The 18,686-nt window shown below is 41.2% G+C and overlaps 1 protein-coding gene across 3 annotated transcripts in view; it reads right to left on the reverse strand.

Moving 5' to 3' along the window:
* Positions 1–325: 325 nt before the first annotated feature.
* Positions 326–18,686, reverse strand: part of ttll12 (tubulin tyrosine ligase-like family, member 12) — a 67,156-nt gene continuing 48,795 nt past the window's right edge. For all 3 annotated transcript variants that reach the window (XM_043709196.1, XM_043709198.1, XM_043709197.1), the window contains exons 12-14: positions 10,389–10,457; positions 4,745–4,883; positions 326–636 (exon numbers count right to left, since the gene is read on the reverse strand). In XM_043709196.1, the coding sequence (XP_043565131.1) occupies positions 485–636; positions 4,745–4,883; positions 10,389–10,457 (360 nt within the window). In that variant the 3' untranslated portion in view covers positions 326–484. The remainder of the gene's footprint in view (positions 637–4,744; positions 4,884–10,388; positions 10,458–18,686) is intronic.

The raw sequence follows: 18,686 nt of genomic DNA on the forward strand, positions 1-18,686 counted from the left end.
CAAAAGTAACCAATGGGGTGAAAGGGGAGGACCGAGAGACGTAGCTGAACTGTGTAAATCAGAATGTAACCCTCAGATCGAGGTGCCTACTCGTTAGACACCCATCTCAATAAAATTCGCTGCATCAGAATTTGACTCGAACTTTATTGATATGTGAGCTTTGTTTCTCACACTGGCACTGAGGGAGCAGTGCTAACCACTGAGCCATCCCAAAGTCAACCTCAACTGAAATGCCTACCATTCCCAGGCAAGTCAATGAAAATAACCAAGAGAAAGTCTTCCTTTCAACAAGACTTGAAAACAAAAACAAGACACCTCAGATGGATTGTAGCATTCAGAATATCTTTAATTGTTGAAAGATCTGTATGCTAATGTCTCAAGATATTCAAACTTTTCTCAGTGATTTGACCATCTTCCTCCACCTGCAAGATTTGCAAAAACCTTTGCAAATAATCCAGATGTTTACAGATGAGACTCCTCAGCATTAGACCAAACGAGTGACAGGGCATCCAGCCACATCATCCAGGATAAGTACACTGAAAACGTCATTAAAGAAGCTGGGGTGATATTTGCAGGCTCTGGCACAGTCAGGGCTAAAATTTACCTCCAAAATTTGGGGCTGCATGATCGGTTTTCCTGTTAAAAAAAAACAAACATTGATGCAGTATTTTAAACGCTTGAGCACAAATTAGAGTACAACTCAAAATTCACTCCATTTCGAGGTGCTATTAGATTTACACCACAGACACATAATACATTTATGGCAAAATTAGTTGAGTTATTGCAATAGTACATCTTTGAATACAGAGTTCTTCTTCCTCCCAAAGATTTGAACAGAATCACACTTTCCCATTCTGAATCAGACTTCCCCACTCGGAATGAGACTTCCCCACTCAGAATGAGACTTTCCCACTCGGAAGGAAAGCTGCATAAAATTTGTCATGTGTAAAAGAAATGTGAATACAAATTTTATTGCAGGTGTGGCCTCTTTAAAGCCATGGAATGTAAAAGCCTCATTGGAATTGTTCGCCCAACCCAGAACCGAAAAAGAGAAATATAATTCTGCAAGTCACTTTACATGAGGAATAAAAATTCTAGTTCCTCCAGATCAGCCACTCCATAAACAAGTCAACATGTTCAAACAAATAATAAATGCAACCCTTTTCAAGAATCTTGTCCCACACCAATGACTTTTTCTGTTCTTTGGTCCTAGCCCGCCATCACTACCAACAGTCTTATGTTCAACTACAAGAGCATTACCTCTGCCTCCATTCCTCTACCATCAAGCAATCCATCTCAACAGAAGCACTTTACAATATGCTGCATTGCCTTGTGTAAGATAGATCTGAAAACTATTACACTTGGTACCTGAATCTTACAATAAAGTTTTAAAATATCTAATTAAGCAACTGTTATCAGACATAAGCCAGGCTCCAAATCAACCTTGTGGCCAATCAGAAATATACAGACAAGAACTGCATATTATCATTATTTGATCTAGTGATGCTGATCGTGAAATGCTCCAATTTGATGTCCGCGTTCCAAAAACTAAGATAATATTGCCTCAGATACCAAGGAGCATTTCTCAGGTGTACATTTGCTTAGATCTTCTCCTGAGTTACAGTGAGGGGCAGCGTTACAGTGCCTATGCTGATCACACACGGAATTCCTTGTCACAAATTGTCACTACAATCTTACAGACCTGGCAGAACTCAACTGAGTAACAATGGGATGGATTCAGTGCGTTTTAGTAGATGGCTTGGGACAAAATGGGTTTGCACTGAGTTGATCTAAGGCTGCCATACAGGGGTCCTTAATGACTCAGTGTTTCTCAATCTTGACTGATTAAACCAAATTGATATTAATTAAATAGTTTGTTTTTCCAAACAGCATTGTACTTATGGAGATGGTTCAATCGTTTTAAAAAAACTTTTATTTTATCAAATGTTGAAACTTCTGCCTTCTTTATCATGATCATTGATATTTCAGTAACGGCACTGCACTTCCTAAGAGACTCCACTTTTAAATGTTACTTGCTATCCAGGTTGCTGGTCCTGAAACTAGCTATTCACAGAATCCTTAGTGCGGAAACAGTCCATTTGGCCTAAAAAGTCCACACCAACCCTCCGAAGAGTATCCTGCCCAGACCCTTTCCCCTAGCCTATTACTCTACATTTCCCCTGACTCATGCACTTAGGCAGACATGGGGAGAATGTGTAAACTCTACACAAACTGCCGCCCAAGGCGGGAATTGAACCAAGGTCCTTGGCGCTGTGAGGCAGCAGTGCTAACCACTGAGCCACCATGTCGCCCCATTCTCCAGACCTATCTTCCCTTTCTGGAAGATTGAAACTTGGTCTCTAATCTACCTTCCATTTCCAACTTTTTTTTTAGATTAGATTAGTGTGGAAACAGGCCCTTCAGCCCAACAAGTCCACACCGACCCGCCGAAGCGAAATCCACCCATACCCCTACATTTACCCCTTACCTAACACTACGGGCAATTTAGTATGGCCAATTCACCTGACCCTCACATCTTTGGACTGTGGGAGGAAACCGGAGCACCCGGAGGAAACCCACACAGACACGGGGAGAATGTGCAAACTCCACACAGTCAGTCGCCTAAGGCGGGAATTGAACCCGGGTCTCTGGCGCTGTGAGACAGCAGTGCTAACCACTGTGCCACCGTGCCGCCCAAAACTTTGCATGCAGCTTTCCTCTTGTGTGCTATTTCTATCAAACAATTGGCATTCATCAAACACTGTGCAAGATGATTTTCAAGTACTTTCACAGAGGGAGAAAGCATGTGAAAGTGAAATCATAGGACAGTACATCATGGAAACAGAACATATACTCCATCAAGACTGCACCCATTTTCTCTGCATTCTCAAAACTTCCCTGACAGAGAAATGATCACATTTTAAAGTCATAGCTGCCAATAATATTCACAACTCCCATTAAGCCAAGGCTCAGCATTCTCGGCTTTGCTGAATAACTTGCACTTCTCACTGCTCTCCACCAAAGTCTTCTCTCTTCGTTAATCGCATCTTCAGAGGCATGTATATACTAGTTTGTGACTTTACCACAATCTCGCATGGTCATTCTGTTTCCCAGTGCCTGCTCACTAATTACCAGCTTTAACTCACTTTTGCAAACGGCCACACGTGGGTTTGAAATTTAACCCCTGGATGGGGTGGGGAGGGTGGTGGTCAAGTGTCATCATGATCTGCATGGGGGTTACAGTATCTGTTGTGGGATTCGTGGTCCAACTGTGAAACTGGAACACATAATTTAAGGGAACAAGGCAGCACGTTTCCAGAGGAATGCTGAATCCACAGGCTGTATACAGAACCTATAGAATTTTGAAAGACAACCACCAACTTATTCACTATCTACAGCTTCTTCCTTCAACATTCTGGGATGCAGCTCATCTGTCCAGAGAGTGTGCCAAGTTTAATCCAGTTAATGGTTTAATTACCACATCTTTACTAATAATAACTTCTTGATGTTCCTCAGTTTCCTAAGTCCCTCAATCATTTAGTTCTTATGGGAGATTTTCTGTATCTTTTTGGATGAATAAAGGTACAAAGTAATTGTTTAGTTTCTCTGCCCTTTCCCCGTTCTCTATTACAAATTCTATTGTTCCCATTTGCGGGGAGCTCATATTTTTCCCAGTTAATCTTTTCCTTTCACATATCTAAGGAAGCCTTAACAAACCATCCTTATAGTTCCTATTAGTTCACATTCATTTTCTCTTTTCTCTTTATCAATTCTTTGGTTTTTCCTTTACTGGGTTCTAAATTGCTTCCAATCTTCAAACTTCCAATTTTTCTGGCATCCTTATCCACTGCTTCCTTCGATCTGCTTTTTGCGTGCAGGACAAAAAAAAATCATCTTTACCGGTGTGATGATGCTGCTCCTTTAACAGGGTTATGCTTGTGCTTGGCGATTTTTTCCAGCAAGGTTGTAAAAGCAGCGATTCGGAAAAGTCTAGATTGGAAGGGTTTTAGGACCAAATTGATTAGAGCTAACAGATACTGCATCAAGCATCAGGCTTTCGAGCTTTATAGAAGAAACTTGTACAACGATAGGGAAGTGGCCAGTTCTCCCAGCTCAGCTTTTCTCTGGTTTGGTTTGGTTTGGTTATAAGCAGGCTGGCCGTTCACTAAAAGCAATCAGTCAGTTGTGAAGCTGCTGGACCGAAAGAAGCAGGTCCATGCTGGTCATCCCTCTCTCTGACTTCTCTCCAGTAAGAACTTGGGTTGGATTTTTCTTTTTTTTTGCAAAGGGGTGTTTATGGGGATTATCACAAGTATTTGGAACAGCATCATTAAGATTGGATAGCCTGTTTGGTTTTCAGATAGGTTAAGTTATTCTGTATTCTGTTTTCTTTTGTTTGTATTTCATTCGGAAATCTTGTAAATAAATTCTGTTTTGTTTAAAACTGAGTGAATGGACCAGCTGGAACACTCCTGGAATATCCACTTTACACCTGCTTAAAACAGTGAGCAATGTAAGGGTCTCGCCTACTTTCTTGCAATGTTTTGAGGCAGTCTGGCCTGGTCCATAACACTTGTGTGAATTTCTCAGTAGTCTCTCTGGAAACCTTTGCTCATTGGAACAAATTTTAGCCAACATCAAGACTTCCAATGAAAAGTAATGTTTATTCACACCGTGGATTTACAACTGGCTTGGTTGCTGTACATATCCTGACCATTGAAATTCAAAGGAATAAAACACTTACCATCACTATCAGTGTCCCATTTCAACATGAGATCAATAGCATATATTGCCCGGGATGACGAATAATTGCAGATACCAAAGGGAGCATCTTTGGCTGTAGCCACTTGAAACAGTTCAACAAACGATTTATGTATTTCTTCCTGTAACCAAAATGATAAGTTAAAAATAATGCACAAAGTAAAAACTACAAGAAAAGTAATTCAACTTTAAAATAAGCTTAAACATTTTCTGGATCACAGTGGATTTCCCATGATTTTGCCCATATTAAATGAAAGGCTACCTGAATTTATGACAAGGGCATTACCAGTTAGATTTTAATGAGCTGGAAATGTGTTGCTGGAAAAGCGCAGCAGGTCAGGCAGCATCCTGAAGAAGGGCTTATGCCCGAAACGTCGATTCTCCTGTTCCCTGGATGCTGCCTGACCTGCTGCGCTTTTCCAGCAACACATTTCCAGCTCTGATCTCCAGCATCTGCAGACCTCACTTTCTCCTCAAAGATTTTAATGAGCTACAATTTGATGGAGTTCAGACTGTCATGATGTGCCCACTTGGCAAGATGTTTCTTCTTCAGCTTTTAGCCTGGAATATTTTTGCCCTGCTGTTGCTGTTGGTGGTGGTGGTGGTGGTGGGAGGAGGGGGGAGTTAAGATAAGAGATCGTATGAGACCTCTGCTGAATAATCCAGTCGACAGTATACCACCTTAACTAATGAATTTACAGGATCGAGAGAAAAAAAAAATGAAAGTAGGACTGTGATTGAGAATAGCTGCATTCAATGTCAATCAGGTACAAGATAGGGAATACGGTGAGGGTTCAAAGGAAAAGAATTCCAAAATTTTAAAAATCTAACGTAACTTGTTTAAAATTTCTAGCCTGAAGGAATAAAGCCACACTCTTTCAAGGCTGTCACTTTCAGCTCTAAGAAGTACCAAATCTACCTCAGACTACTCTGTAAATCTCTGGTCCTAACCAGCGTTTTCTTTGGCAACAAGGTGGGTCCGGCCTGGGATTTCAACATGTCCTCGAGCTCAGAGCCATGAAATGGACCACGTGGACTTGTCTTCAATTCTCTTTTTCTTTAATTTCTTTATTTTTCTTTGTTATATTATCGTGGAACGACTGTTAATCTTAACTTTTAATTTCTTTATTTTTCTGATTCATGAAGATAATTTTGTACTTTTGAAGGTCCTGTATTGCTGGGCTTTTTATTTCTTTTGTTATAACGCTTTTTCCCCCTCTAAGATTCTATACTCAAGAATCTATACCTAGGTACCTAAGATAGCACCGCAAGTGGCTGCTTGTAGACTTTCCACTGTACTGGTGTGAGTACATAGAGTCATAGAGATGTACAGATTGGAAACAGACCCTTCAATCGAACTCGCCCATGCCGACCAGATATCCCAACCCAATCTAGTCCCACTTGCCAGCACTTGGTCCATAACCCTCCAAACCCTCCCTATTCATATACCCACCCAGATGTCTTTTAAATGTTGTAATTGTACCAGCCTCCACCAATTCCTCTGGGAGCTCATTCCATATACACACCACTCTCTGCGTGAAAAAGTTGCCCCTTAGGACTGTTTCATATCTTTCCCTTCTCACCCTAAACCAAGCCCACATACAGTCTCTAACTGGACTCCTCTACCCCAAGGAAAAGACATGACAATAAAACTAACTCAATTTAAATTATTTCAAAGGGAAGGGGTTTCATAATTTTGAATAGCAGGTGTGGCTAGCTGTATCATGTTGCTTCTTTGCAACAAACCCCCAAGTGATTTCCTCCACTAACAGGATGTTGTCGTCAAGTCAAAAGCATGTTCTGCCAATTACACAAATGTGACATTTTACATAAGTCGCAGTGCTGGTTTTGTGCGATTTTCCCCTGTCTATATTCAGCTATTGAAATCCCCAACCATCATTGTTCTATGATATTTATTTTTACATATTTCTGAAATTTGCCTAAAGATATATTCCTCTGTCTCACTACCTTTTTTTTTGGGGGGGGGTGTTAGGCAAGAGCAGGGTTATGGTGACAATCAGCAAATGTTATATTTTCCTGTTTCTTCCTTGCAACCAAAAAGGTTTAATCTCTGAACTGTCTGTTATAGCCTTCCTTGGTAGACCTGAGTTTTCCTTATTAATACCAGCCTATCCCTCCTAAACATTTTTGTGGGTGGGAATGTTTAGTTCTCATTCCAGGTCATGTTTAAACCAGGTCTCCATTTCAGCAATTATATCACAGCCCCATGTGGGAACTTGCACCTAAGTTGTCAATTTTATCTGTGACATTCCTCCCCTTAACAAACATACTTCCAATGCCATGCTGGTTGGCTTAGCTTTATCCCTGTGACTAAGTCCTGCACTGGATGCATTATTCTCTGTTCTGTTGCTTGTCCCTCCTCGTTTACTGTGCATCCTGTCTCCAATCTCTGCTCCCTCTTCTCGTACATCCCGGTCCACCAATACCTCAACCGACACTGAACTGATGAAAGGTGAGGATATTGGTCCCAGACCTTTTCAGCTAACACAGGGCTAGTCCCAATAACACATGAATCTGAAGTCTTCTGTCCTGATACAAACAGTTTTTCACCTCTTTGTTGGTGAGGTTTCTGAACTAACTGAACCTGTTAGTCGCATTAAAAACCAAAAGAACTATGGATACTGGAATTCTGAGGAAGGGGTCACTGGACCCAAAGTATTAACCCTGATTTCTCTCCGATGCCACCAGTCCTGCTGAGTCTTTCCAGCAATTCCTGCTTTTGTTTCTGTAGTCGAATTAACTGCTCTGAAACAAATACAGGGTCTGATTTTAACCTTAAATCCACATTCCTCCCTACTGCCAATAACTTCTCACACTCTTGCTTACCAAGAATGTATCCACTTCTGCCTTGCTTCGACTTTTCAGGAAGAATGTTCCAAAGAATCACGACTCCCTCTGGAGGAAAGAAATTCTTCCCATCCCGGTCGTAAATGGACAAACCCTAATCCTTAAATGGTGGATCCCCGACTCCCCAACCCCCAACTCCATTTTAAAATCTCCCACAAGAACAAACATCCTTTTTTTTAAAAAAAAATCACTCTTGGATGTAGATGTTGGTCTATCTACCATTTATTGATCATCTCTAGTTGCTCTTGAGAAGATGGTGAATTATCTTCTTGAACTGCTGCAATCCATTTGATGAAGGCAAAATCACAATGTCACTAGGGACTGGGAATCCACATCCACCCTATCAACATCCTTCAGTATCTTATATGTTTCCATCAAGTCCACTCAGTACCTAAATTTAGATGATACAAAGATGGGTGGAGGGGGCAGGTCTTATTAGGAGGCAGGGAGGCTGCAGAAAGATTTAGACACCAAGTGTGAAGTCGCGTGCATTTTGGTAGAAAGAATAGAGGCATGGACTATTTTCTAAATGGGGAGAAAATTCAGAAATCTCAAGTGTAAAGAGACTTGGGAAACCTAGTCCAGGTTTCTCTTAAAGTAAACTTGCAGGTTGAGTCAGTAGTTAGGAAGGCAAATACAATGTTGTCATTCATCTCAAGAGGACTAGAATATAAAAGAAGGGATGTACTTCTGAGGCTTTATTAGGCTCTGGTCGGACCACATTCAGAGTATTGTGAGCAATTTGGGCCCCATATCTCAGGAAGGATGTGCTAACCCTGGAGTGGGTCAGGTGGAAGTTCACGAGAATGATCCCAGGAATGAAAGGCTTAACATATGGGGAATGTTTGGGACGACACTCGATGAAGTTTAGAAGGATGGGGGGGAGGGATCTGATTGAAACCTACAGAATATTGAATGGCCTGGATAGAGTGGATGTTGGGAAGATGTTTCCATTACTAGGACAGATTAGGACCCAAGGGCACAGCCTTAGAGTAAAGGGAACACCCTTTAGAAGGAGAAACTTCCGCAGCCAGAGAGTGGTGAATCTATGGAATTCATTGCCACAGAAGGCTGTGGAGGCCAGGTCATTGAGTATATTTAAAACAGAAATAGATAAGTTTTTGATTGCCAAGGGGATCAAAGGTTATGGGGAGAAAGCAGGAAAATAGAGTTGAAAAACCTATTAACCATGATCGAATGGCAGAGCAGACTTGATGGGCTGAATAGCCTAATTTCTGCTTCTTTATCTTATGGTCTTATGTTTTAATGACCTTGCCTTTTATTCTGAACTCCAGCAGGTACAAGCCAAGCCTATGCAATCTATCCTCATCAGACAAACTACCCACTCCAGGTACCTAGGGTCTAGTGAACCTTCTCTGAATTTACATCTATCTATGAATAAGGAGACCAACAGAAGTACAGTACACAGTAATACAGAATGTCAATTATATCCTGTACAGTGAGTACAAATGCAAAATTCTTGCTTGTGGGTAAAATAACTATTCATTTGCCACCTTTTTTTCCATTATTAATGCCTCAGACAAACTTCCCATAGGATCATCACTTGCTTTGTTAATTCTATGTGTCCACAGAAACTCTGACTAGCTGTTTTTAATTTTCTCTCATATTCCTTCCCTGCTTTTTAATCTTTAAGTCATTCTATGTTTTGTTAAAAAAAACATGGTCCAATCTTCTGGAAATCTTCTGCACCCATCTTTGTGCAATAACGTGTTTTTTAAGTGGACACAATTTTTAATTTTCTTAAGTTATCCACAAAAAGGGGGCAATCCTCTTGGAATTTTTATTTCTTGTTGGAATTGTCCATTCTGTATTTTCTGCAATATCCCGTTAAATGTCTGCTTCTGCAGAGCAAATGACCTATCATAGAGTCATACAGCATGGAAACAAAACCTTCGGTCCAACCAGTTCCACGCCGAACATAATCCAAAAGTAAACTAGCCTCACCTGCCTGCTCCTGGCCCACATCCATCCACATGTCCTATTCATGTATCCATCCAAATGTCTTTTCAACACTGTAAATGTATCCATTCCACAACTTCCTCAGGAAGTTCATTCCGCCCATGAACCACCCTCTGTGTAAACAAAATGGGGCTCTTATGTCTTTTTTTAAGAAGGTCACTCTTCTCTCACCTTGAAAATGTGCCCCTAATCATGAAATTCCCCATTTTAGGGAAAAGACAACTAGCATCAAGTCTATCTATACCTCTCATTATTTTGTAAACTTCTAGCAGCTCACCTCTCAACTTCCTACGCTCCAGTGAAAAAAGTCCCAGCCTATCCAGCCTCGCTTAAACTAACTTGCCAGTCTCTTTAGCTAGCTTTATTGTCGTGACCTGGTAAGTGCCCTTATTTATGTTTAAAAGGATAGTCTTGCAAACACTCTTCTCTTGCTGAAATGGAATAAACAGTTTATTCATGTTATGATTGCTGCCACCCAGAGGCAGCTTTGGTGTTAGGTCATTTATTAACTATGTCTCACGTACAGTAGATGTCTGGTATAGAGTACTCTCTGGCTGACTCAAGAACATGCCATTCTAAGAAACCGTCTCGGAAACATTTTTTGAATTCTTCCACTTGGCTCTTTCTGCTTATCTGAATTTTCCAGTCAATATACAAGTTCAAAACCACTATGGCGATGACTACTTCATTGACAAGCTCCCTGAAAAATCCCAATGAATACATTTTTAAAATGTGTAACTGTAATCAAAACAACAGCAAATGCAATCACTGAAGCCCACCTCTGTATTTTTCCAGGTATAGTTGGGGTATTGCTTCTCAAACATTGGAATAAATTCATCATAGTGGACCTGTGAATAATTAACAATTCAGTAAATAAAGCCAACAACTCAAAAGCAGTGCGTTAACGTAATAAAGGTAAAGGCAGCATAACACGTGTATAGAAACCTCTACTGTACTGAATTGTGTCACTTTAAAACCAATGAAAACATGCAAAGATAATTGTTAATTTGTCTCCGATATTTCCACTTTCTGACCATGACATTATGGAGAACGAAACACTGTCAGCATAGCAGTATCAACGGCTGATGAAAAACCTTGTTTTTGTTTCACTTCTTTCCCCTCAAAGCTCCTCTTGTCTCGTAATAATGAGCAACAAAGTAACGTTGATAGTCAACAATAGCTACCAGTTTGACCAAATCCACAACGATTTTTGCAACAGAACCTGCTGCTGTCAGAGCACTGCACATATTCTGTTGTAAAGCAATTCTGAATCCCATTATCACCCCATTAGCTCCCAAACCTAAAATGTACCAGGTCACATCACACAAAAAAAAAGATCATAGGCATCACTTTAGGTCATAAAGAAATGTAAAACAAAAGCAGAAACGCTGAGAATATGTAGTGGTTGAGTCAACAGTTATACAGAGAACGGATAAGTTAAGGTTTAAAGCGCAGTCTCTTCTTGAGAATTGAAAAATAATACCGATAAAGATAAATGGTATGCAAATAGCCAAGTGCAGGAGGCTTAGGAAACTGCAACAAAATGTGATGTGGTGTGGAGTAACACCGGTTTTTAACAAGAAAATGTAGCTAAAGTTTGATGTTTCTGAAATCAGTCTTCAATCCACAGGTTTCAAGATTGAGTGGGAGAAAGAAATATATTATTATTGACACTTACAATGAACTTTGTTGGAACAAAATAATGTTTGCGTGGAAAACAGAAAGGGGTTTGATGAATTATAGGGACTTCAGGGCTGTACTGGTGAACACAGTACATGTAGGAGAAAGTGAGGACTGCAGATACTGGAGATCAGAGCTGAAAAATGTGTTGCTGGAAAAGCGCAGCAGGTAGGCAGCATCAAAGGAGCAGGAGAATCGACGCTTCAGTACATGTGTTTTGCAAATCATCCAATGCACGTTTGGTTTTTCAACTTAAAGGCAATTGCACTACAAACAGCCAATGTAGTACAGCAAGTGAAAAACAACCCACATAAATTGCTGTGTCACACAGAACGACTGGTGCTTAAGGTGATGACTGGGCAGAAATTGTGCATGGGAGCACGTGAAGAAGGGGTCAGTTGGCGGTCGGGATTTGCAGTAGATGTTAGTGGAAGGCCTACCCTTTCAGTCTTGGACAGCAACAGTTCAGGAAGGTCAAAGAGCAACAGGCAGTGGAAGTAAATTTAATGAGATTCTCAGAAACAGAGTTGAAACAAGCAATACCACTAAAATCAGTGGAAGTAAACAGAAGTCCAGGAAAAGACGTAAGTGAAATAAGCACAAGATGAATTAACTTATGAAGACTGGTATATCTGAGTGTGAGTAGTAACAGGACTGATTTGGAAAGGGAATGGAATCCAAGGAAAAGGTTAGAAAGATGGAGAGAGACACGGTGTAGGGGGAAGGGGGTTGGATTGAGGGACTGTCCCAAGAAAGATGTTCAAGGCACTCAGGTGGAGAAGTGCATTATAAATCACCAGACAGGTCCTTCAAGACTCTTTAAGGTAAACACTGCATGAACTGCCTAAATGTATGCAAATAGGGTTTTAACTTGAAAGTTGACCATTGAGGTCAGGCATTGAACTGACTGATGGAAAAAGCATAGCTTTCATGTTATGTTAAACCACATGCTTTCAAGCTAATTAAGACATAGTGCATCTAAGCTGATTGAAACATAAAAGTCTTATGTACAAACAAGGTATTCACTCCTGGGAACATAAAACCATTTAGATGCAGGAGAAATAAAAGCCGTATGCGAGTCATAAACATGTTGTACCCCCTCACAACTCTGTGATGAATTTGTAAGGTGAACTGTAAAATGGAGACTTGCTGTCTATTTTGGCTGGAACAGTCAGGTCGCTAATTCAGAAATTTTCCAGAACCTTCCATAAGAAGTCATGTACAGAATACTATTGGTCGAGACGTCACATGAAAACTGGTGGTTTCCTTTATCATTTTTTTGTAGCAACCAGCAGTAGTAGTTTCACTTTTCAATTTAATGCTGAAATATTAATGCAGTGAGTGAAGGATTGTTTCCTAATTTATTTATTATAGGAATTAGTAATTAATCTTGCACGAAAGGATGATATTATATGTTATGCATATAGCAAGATTTTAAACAATCTCAGATTTGGCATTGAATGTCCAACAGATTTGCAGAGACTGCCTGACATGGTAATATGCAGAAAGAAGAACCTTTGAAGTGTACATTAGCATAATGACAGCAGCGATTATGTAATTTTGGAAGCATCAGGAGGACATACATATCACTGTTGAAGGGATGCAGTTTAACAGCTGGGCACATGTGTGTGGTTCTTGGTGAGTGAACATCAGAGAACCCAAAGCGTGATTAAGAAATCAAATTAAAAACTGGACTTAGTTTTGATGCTTTAGGAAGATTAAATGATATAATAAAGATATGTTGGATAAGCAGAGGCAAGAGTTCATGAAGCAACGATTATCCATATTGTCAAACAAGATATGATTGTTGCAACAGAAGAGTATTTGATGAACAAAACGTATTCACCACCAAAATAAATTTGCTTGGATTATGCAAAGAATAAAGAATATTAAAAGGTGTTTTTTTTTTAAAAATCAACACTCAACTAAACAACAAGTCTAAGGTAGATGGCTGTGATTGTTCAGCAAAGAAAAGTACAGGTATTCTGTTTTCTGCTCAGCACTGCCATCTTGCAGTCCTTGCTTGACTTGTTGCAGAGGATGTGGTATTAGAGCACTGATAGGAACAGATGCAGTTTATAAATGTCACATAGCTTCTTCACTGTGAAGGTCAAATATCACATTAATGATCCTATGGGCCAAGACCCAACCTGAATCCAAATTCGGAACACTGAGAATCCATACACCAGGAACCATATTCCGAATGAATGAATTGTCACGGAGCTGAAGGAGGCCACTCAGCCTGTTGTATCTGCACTAGCTCTCTTAGGATTTTGATTTACAACTAATCTCCTCCCTCTTCCTTGTAATTATGCATATTTACATAATTATCCAATTACCTTGTGAATGTTTCAACTGAACCTGGCTCCACCAAACTTTCATGCATTGCATTCCAGACCCTAACCACTTAGGGTCACAGAGTCATGGAGATGTAGCATGGAAACAGACCCTTCGCTCTAACTCATCCATGCTGACCAGATATCCTAAATTAATCTAGTTCAATTTGCCAGCACTTGGCCTATATCCCTCTAAACCCTTTCTATTCATATGCCCATTCAGATGCCTTTTAAATGTTGTAATTGTACCAGCCCCAACACTTCCTCTTGCAGCCCATTCCACCCTCTGTTATATCTTTCTTATATATCTTTCCCTTCTCACCCTAAACCTATGCCATCTCGTTCTGCACTCTCCCACTCCAGGGAAAAGACCTTATCTATTTATCCTATCCACGTGCCTCATGATTTTATAAACCCCTATAAGGTCACCCTTCAGCCTCAGACACTCCAGGGAAACAGCCCCAGCCTATTTAGCCTCTCTCTATTGCTCAAACTCTCCAATCCTAACAACATTCTTGTAAATCTTTTCTGAACCCTTCCAAGTTTCACAACATCCTTTCCAATCAGATGGAGGCCCACACTTGTATGAAAATGTTTTTCTCGCCTTACTTTTGCTTCTTGTACAAAACCATGCCTTCGTGTTTTAGACTTTTTGACGAGCAGGAGAAATTTCTCCCTAACTACTCTATCCGGAACTCTCATAATTTTGAGAACTTCTATGAAATTTCCGCTTAGTCTTCTTCCCTCCAAGTCCCAACTTCTCTAACCTTCGGAAGGGTCTCTCCACTGGAACCATTCTCATAAAATTCTTCTGTACTCTCTAACATATTCACATTTTTCCTACAGTGTGACACCCAGAGCTGCACAGAGTACAACCTTTATTTTAGATTCCCCACAATATGGAAACAGGCCCTTTGGCCCAACAAGTCCACACCAACCCTCCGAAGAGTAACCCACCCAGATCCATTCCCCTGACTAACGCACCTAACACTACGGGCAATTTAGCATGCCCAATTCACCTGACTTGCACATCTTTTGAATTGTGGGAGAAAACCGGAGCACCGGGAGGAAACCCACGCAGACACGAGGTGAACGTGCAAACTCCACACAGACAGTCGCCTGAGGCAGGAATCAAACCACTGAGCCACCGGGTTATAGTCCAACAGGTTTATTTGGAAGCACTAGCTTTTGGGCACAATCACCTGATGAAGCAGCAGCGCTCCGAAAGCTAGTGTTGCCAAATAAACCTGTTCGATTATAACCTGGTGTTGTATGATTTCTAACTTTGTAAACCTATTAATGAAGCCTGGAATATTGATGCTTTTTCATATTACAGCTCTCTCTACTTCTCCTGCCACCTTTAATAATTTGTATAGGTCTCTGCTTCTGCACACCTTTGAAAGCAGCACCCTTTAACTTCTGCTGCCTCTCTATTCTCTTTCTACATGTTCTCCACACTGAATTCCATCTGCTATCTCCTGCCCAACTGATCACTGTCCTTTTGAAATTCTAAACTGACTACTCCACAGTTTGCAGTTCTCCCAATTTGAATACTTTGCAATTGTCACATTCACACCAAGATCTAGATCACTATCACAAATCAAGTGAAACAAAGATCTCAATATTGGCCTGTGGGCAAGTCCACTGCAAACCTTCTTCCAGACTAAAAATAATCAGTAATTTTCTCGGTTTCTTTCCCTCAGCTAATTTTGTATTCACAATACTATTCTCCCCTTTGACTTCTAATCTCCCTCATAGGTCTGTTATGTGGCCATGTATCAAACAACTTTTGGAAGGCCACAAGATAGCCTGCCCCCTCCTTCAACTCACTTTTACCAATTCAAAACAAAACTCCCATGTTAGTGAAACATGATTGTCCCTTAGCAAATCCATTTGAATCTATCCATATTTTTCCATGCAAATATTAATTCCATCCCAAATAATTGTTTCTAGCAGATCCCCCACCACTGAAGTTAAACTGACTGCTCAGTAATTGCTGGGACATTATATACAATCTCTTTGAAATACAGGTGTAATGCTTACAGTGCTCCAATCTGCCAGCCCGTAAATCCAGGGAAGGTCGAAAGATTGCCAGCACCTCCACAATTTCCACACTTATTTCCTTTAATATCCGCAGATACCAGTCCCATTCCTCGTCAATTTTACATACCAAAACTTCTTCGATATGTTCTCTTTGCCAATTTGAAAGTTTTCTAGTGATGGCATTTCCTCTTCTGTCAGAAAATTAAAGATCCCTCCCACCATTATACCTCTCTAATTTCCTTGCAGATTTGTTCCTATTTACTGGATGGTCTAAATGGTCTATAGATTGCACTGAGACATGTAATTGCAACCTCTTTATTGCTTATCCCTGGCCAAGCTGATTCTGTCCTTGAACCCTCTGAAGCATCCTTTTTGTCAAGCAATCACCTTCAATAACAAAAACATCACCCCCTCCTTGTATCCCTTTTAGATTAGATTCCATACAGTGTGGAAACAGGCCCTTCAGCCCAACCAGTCCACACCGACCCTCCGAAGAGTAACCCACCCAGACCCATTTCCCTCTGACAAATGCACCTAACATTATGGACAATTTAGCATAGCCAATTCACCTGATCTGTACATCTTTGGACTGTGGGAGGAAACCGGAGCACCCGGAGGAAACCCACGCACATGCGGGGAGAATGTGCAAACTCCACACAGACGCCCAAGGTTGGAATCGAACCTGGGACCCTGGTGCTGTGAGGCAGCAGTGCTAACTACTGAGCCACTGTGCCGCCCCCTATATTTTCAGAACACCTTGTGGCCAGGAACCTCTGACTTGCCATGTGTAAACCTGGTATTTGGTGTCACCACAACATGACAATCCCACAATCTGGGCCTGTTAACTCTCCAATTTTATGAACTGAACACTGCGTACTCCCAGCTGATTTAGGGTTCATTTCTTTCCCCTTACACTGACTCCACCTATTAACATCATATTCTCCATTTTAATATTATCTGCCCCTCGCAGCATTTTGTGCATTCCTGTACTACTTTCGAACATTCCCGCCAGATTCCCACATTTCTGCTGAGTTAGGTTATCCTTCCCCACAGCATTAGCAAAACATTCTGCAAGAAACTTAGTTCTAGTTCTGTTCAGATGGATTTAATTTGTTCTGTACAGGCGCCATCACTCCCAGAGCCAATCCCAGCATCCAAAGAATCTGAACGCCTCCCTCATGCACTGACTTTAAAGCCATGCATTCATCTGTCTCATCGTCCTAATTCTGTCATCACATGCATGTGGCACTGGGAGTAATCCAGACATTACAGTTTTGGAGATGCTGCTTGCTAATTTCTACCTAGCTCCCTAAATTCCAACTGCAGGACCAAATCCCCTTTCTTACCCATGTCATGACTATCAATGTGGACCTCGAATTCTGGCTATTTTACTCTCCCCAGAAGAATGCCCAGCAGCCTGTGACATCTCTGACCGCAGCACCAGGCAGACAACAAACCATCCTGGAGTCACACTGTGGCCATTGTTCCCCTAACTGAAGGATCCCTCATCAGTATTGACCTTCCACTCTTCGCCTGGCTGTGCAGTTAGGCCACCCATAGTGTCGTAGTTTGCCTTTGCTCTTGCCGCATGCCACCAAAGACTGGTTGCCCTCATCGATATCCAGTTAGTGAATAAGACTTTAGGACGTTGAGTGGGGATCTCACTGAAACTTACAGAATACTGAGAGGCCTGGATAGAGTGGAGGTGGAGAAGATGTTTCCACCAGTAGGAGAGACTAGGACCTGAGGGCACAGCCTTAGAGTGAAGGGACGACTCATTAGACATGAGCTGAGGATGAATTTCTTCAGCCAGATATGTGGTTAATCTGTGGAACACATTGCTGCAGAGGGCTGTGGAGGCCAAGTCATTGACTACATTAGGTAGGTTCTTGATTAATCAGAGGATCAAGGATTATGGGGAGAAGGCAGGTTAATGCAGTTGAGAAACATATCAGGCACGACTGAATGGCGGAGCAGACACAATGGAACGAATAATCTAATTCGGTTCCTATACCTTATGGTCTTATGGACTTTGGGGCAACATCTTGGAGTGCCTGGCCATCCCTCATCCCTATCTGCCTGCTTGCTTGCCCCTAACTTGTGGTGTGATTAGCTCTTCAAACATGCTGTCCACATAGTTCTTTAACAGATGTATGGACCTCAGTGACTCCTGCCACTACTTGAGATCTGAAATCCAGAGTTCAGTCTTGTACAACTATTGACAGTTAATGTACAGCGGTTCACCTTGGTCATGCTAAGTTCCCACAACTCCTATATGCCACAAGAAAGCATTTCGTTTGGCTGTGCTATCCTACCAAACCTTACCCTTTGAAGTTAAAAATCACACAACACCAGGTTTAATTGGAAGCACGAGCTTTCCAAGCGCTGCTCCTTCATCAGGTGGTTGTGGAGACTTAACAAACCTGGATTGTTTGTTAAGTCTCTCATCTTTTAGAATGAACATGTTGGTTTCGGTTCTTTCGTATGTAAATCACAGAACTTCTTTAAAGTTACATTCTCAAGTGAACTTGAACAATTGGTGTCATGTCGGCCCAGATAGTGCACTTAAGGTGCGAGGTTCCCTCTGTGAGACTGTCTGTGCCACAGTGTTCAGACTGATCCTAACCTAAAAAACGGATTTACAGAATCTTACATGGATTCATGCAGTTTTTGAGCAAAATAAAACGTAATTCTACAAGTACAAATTCACCCCAAAAACTTTCATGTGGGTGTGTGCGGGGGTGGGGATTATGTGTGTCTGTGAGTGTCTGTATATAATTTATGAGTGTCTATATAACTCCCTATATGCCACAAGAAAGCATTCCACTTGGTTGAGCTATCATGCCAGACCTTACCCTTTGAAGTAACTTTAAAATTATTCCTGTATTTTGCACTAACTCTCAGGTTCTACTTTAAAGTAGAAGGGCAACCTCGATTATCCGAACTTCGATTATCCGAACGTCGATTATCCAAAGATGATCTCAAGGTCCCGATGCTTGGGTAAACTGTATTAACCGA

Source organism: Chiloscyllium plagiosum, chromosome 19 (assembly GCF_004010195.1).
Source record: "Chiloscyllium plagiosum isolate BGI_BamShark_2017 chromosome 19, ASM401019v2, whole genome shotgun sequence".
Lineage (NCBI taxonomy): Eukaryota > Metazoa > Chordata > Chondrichthyes > Orectolobiformes > Hemiscylliidae > Chiloscyllium > Chiloscyllium plagiosum.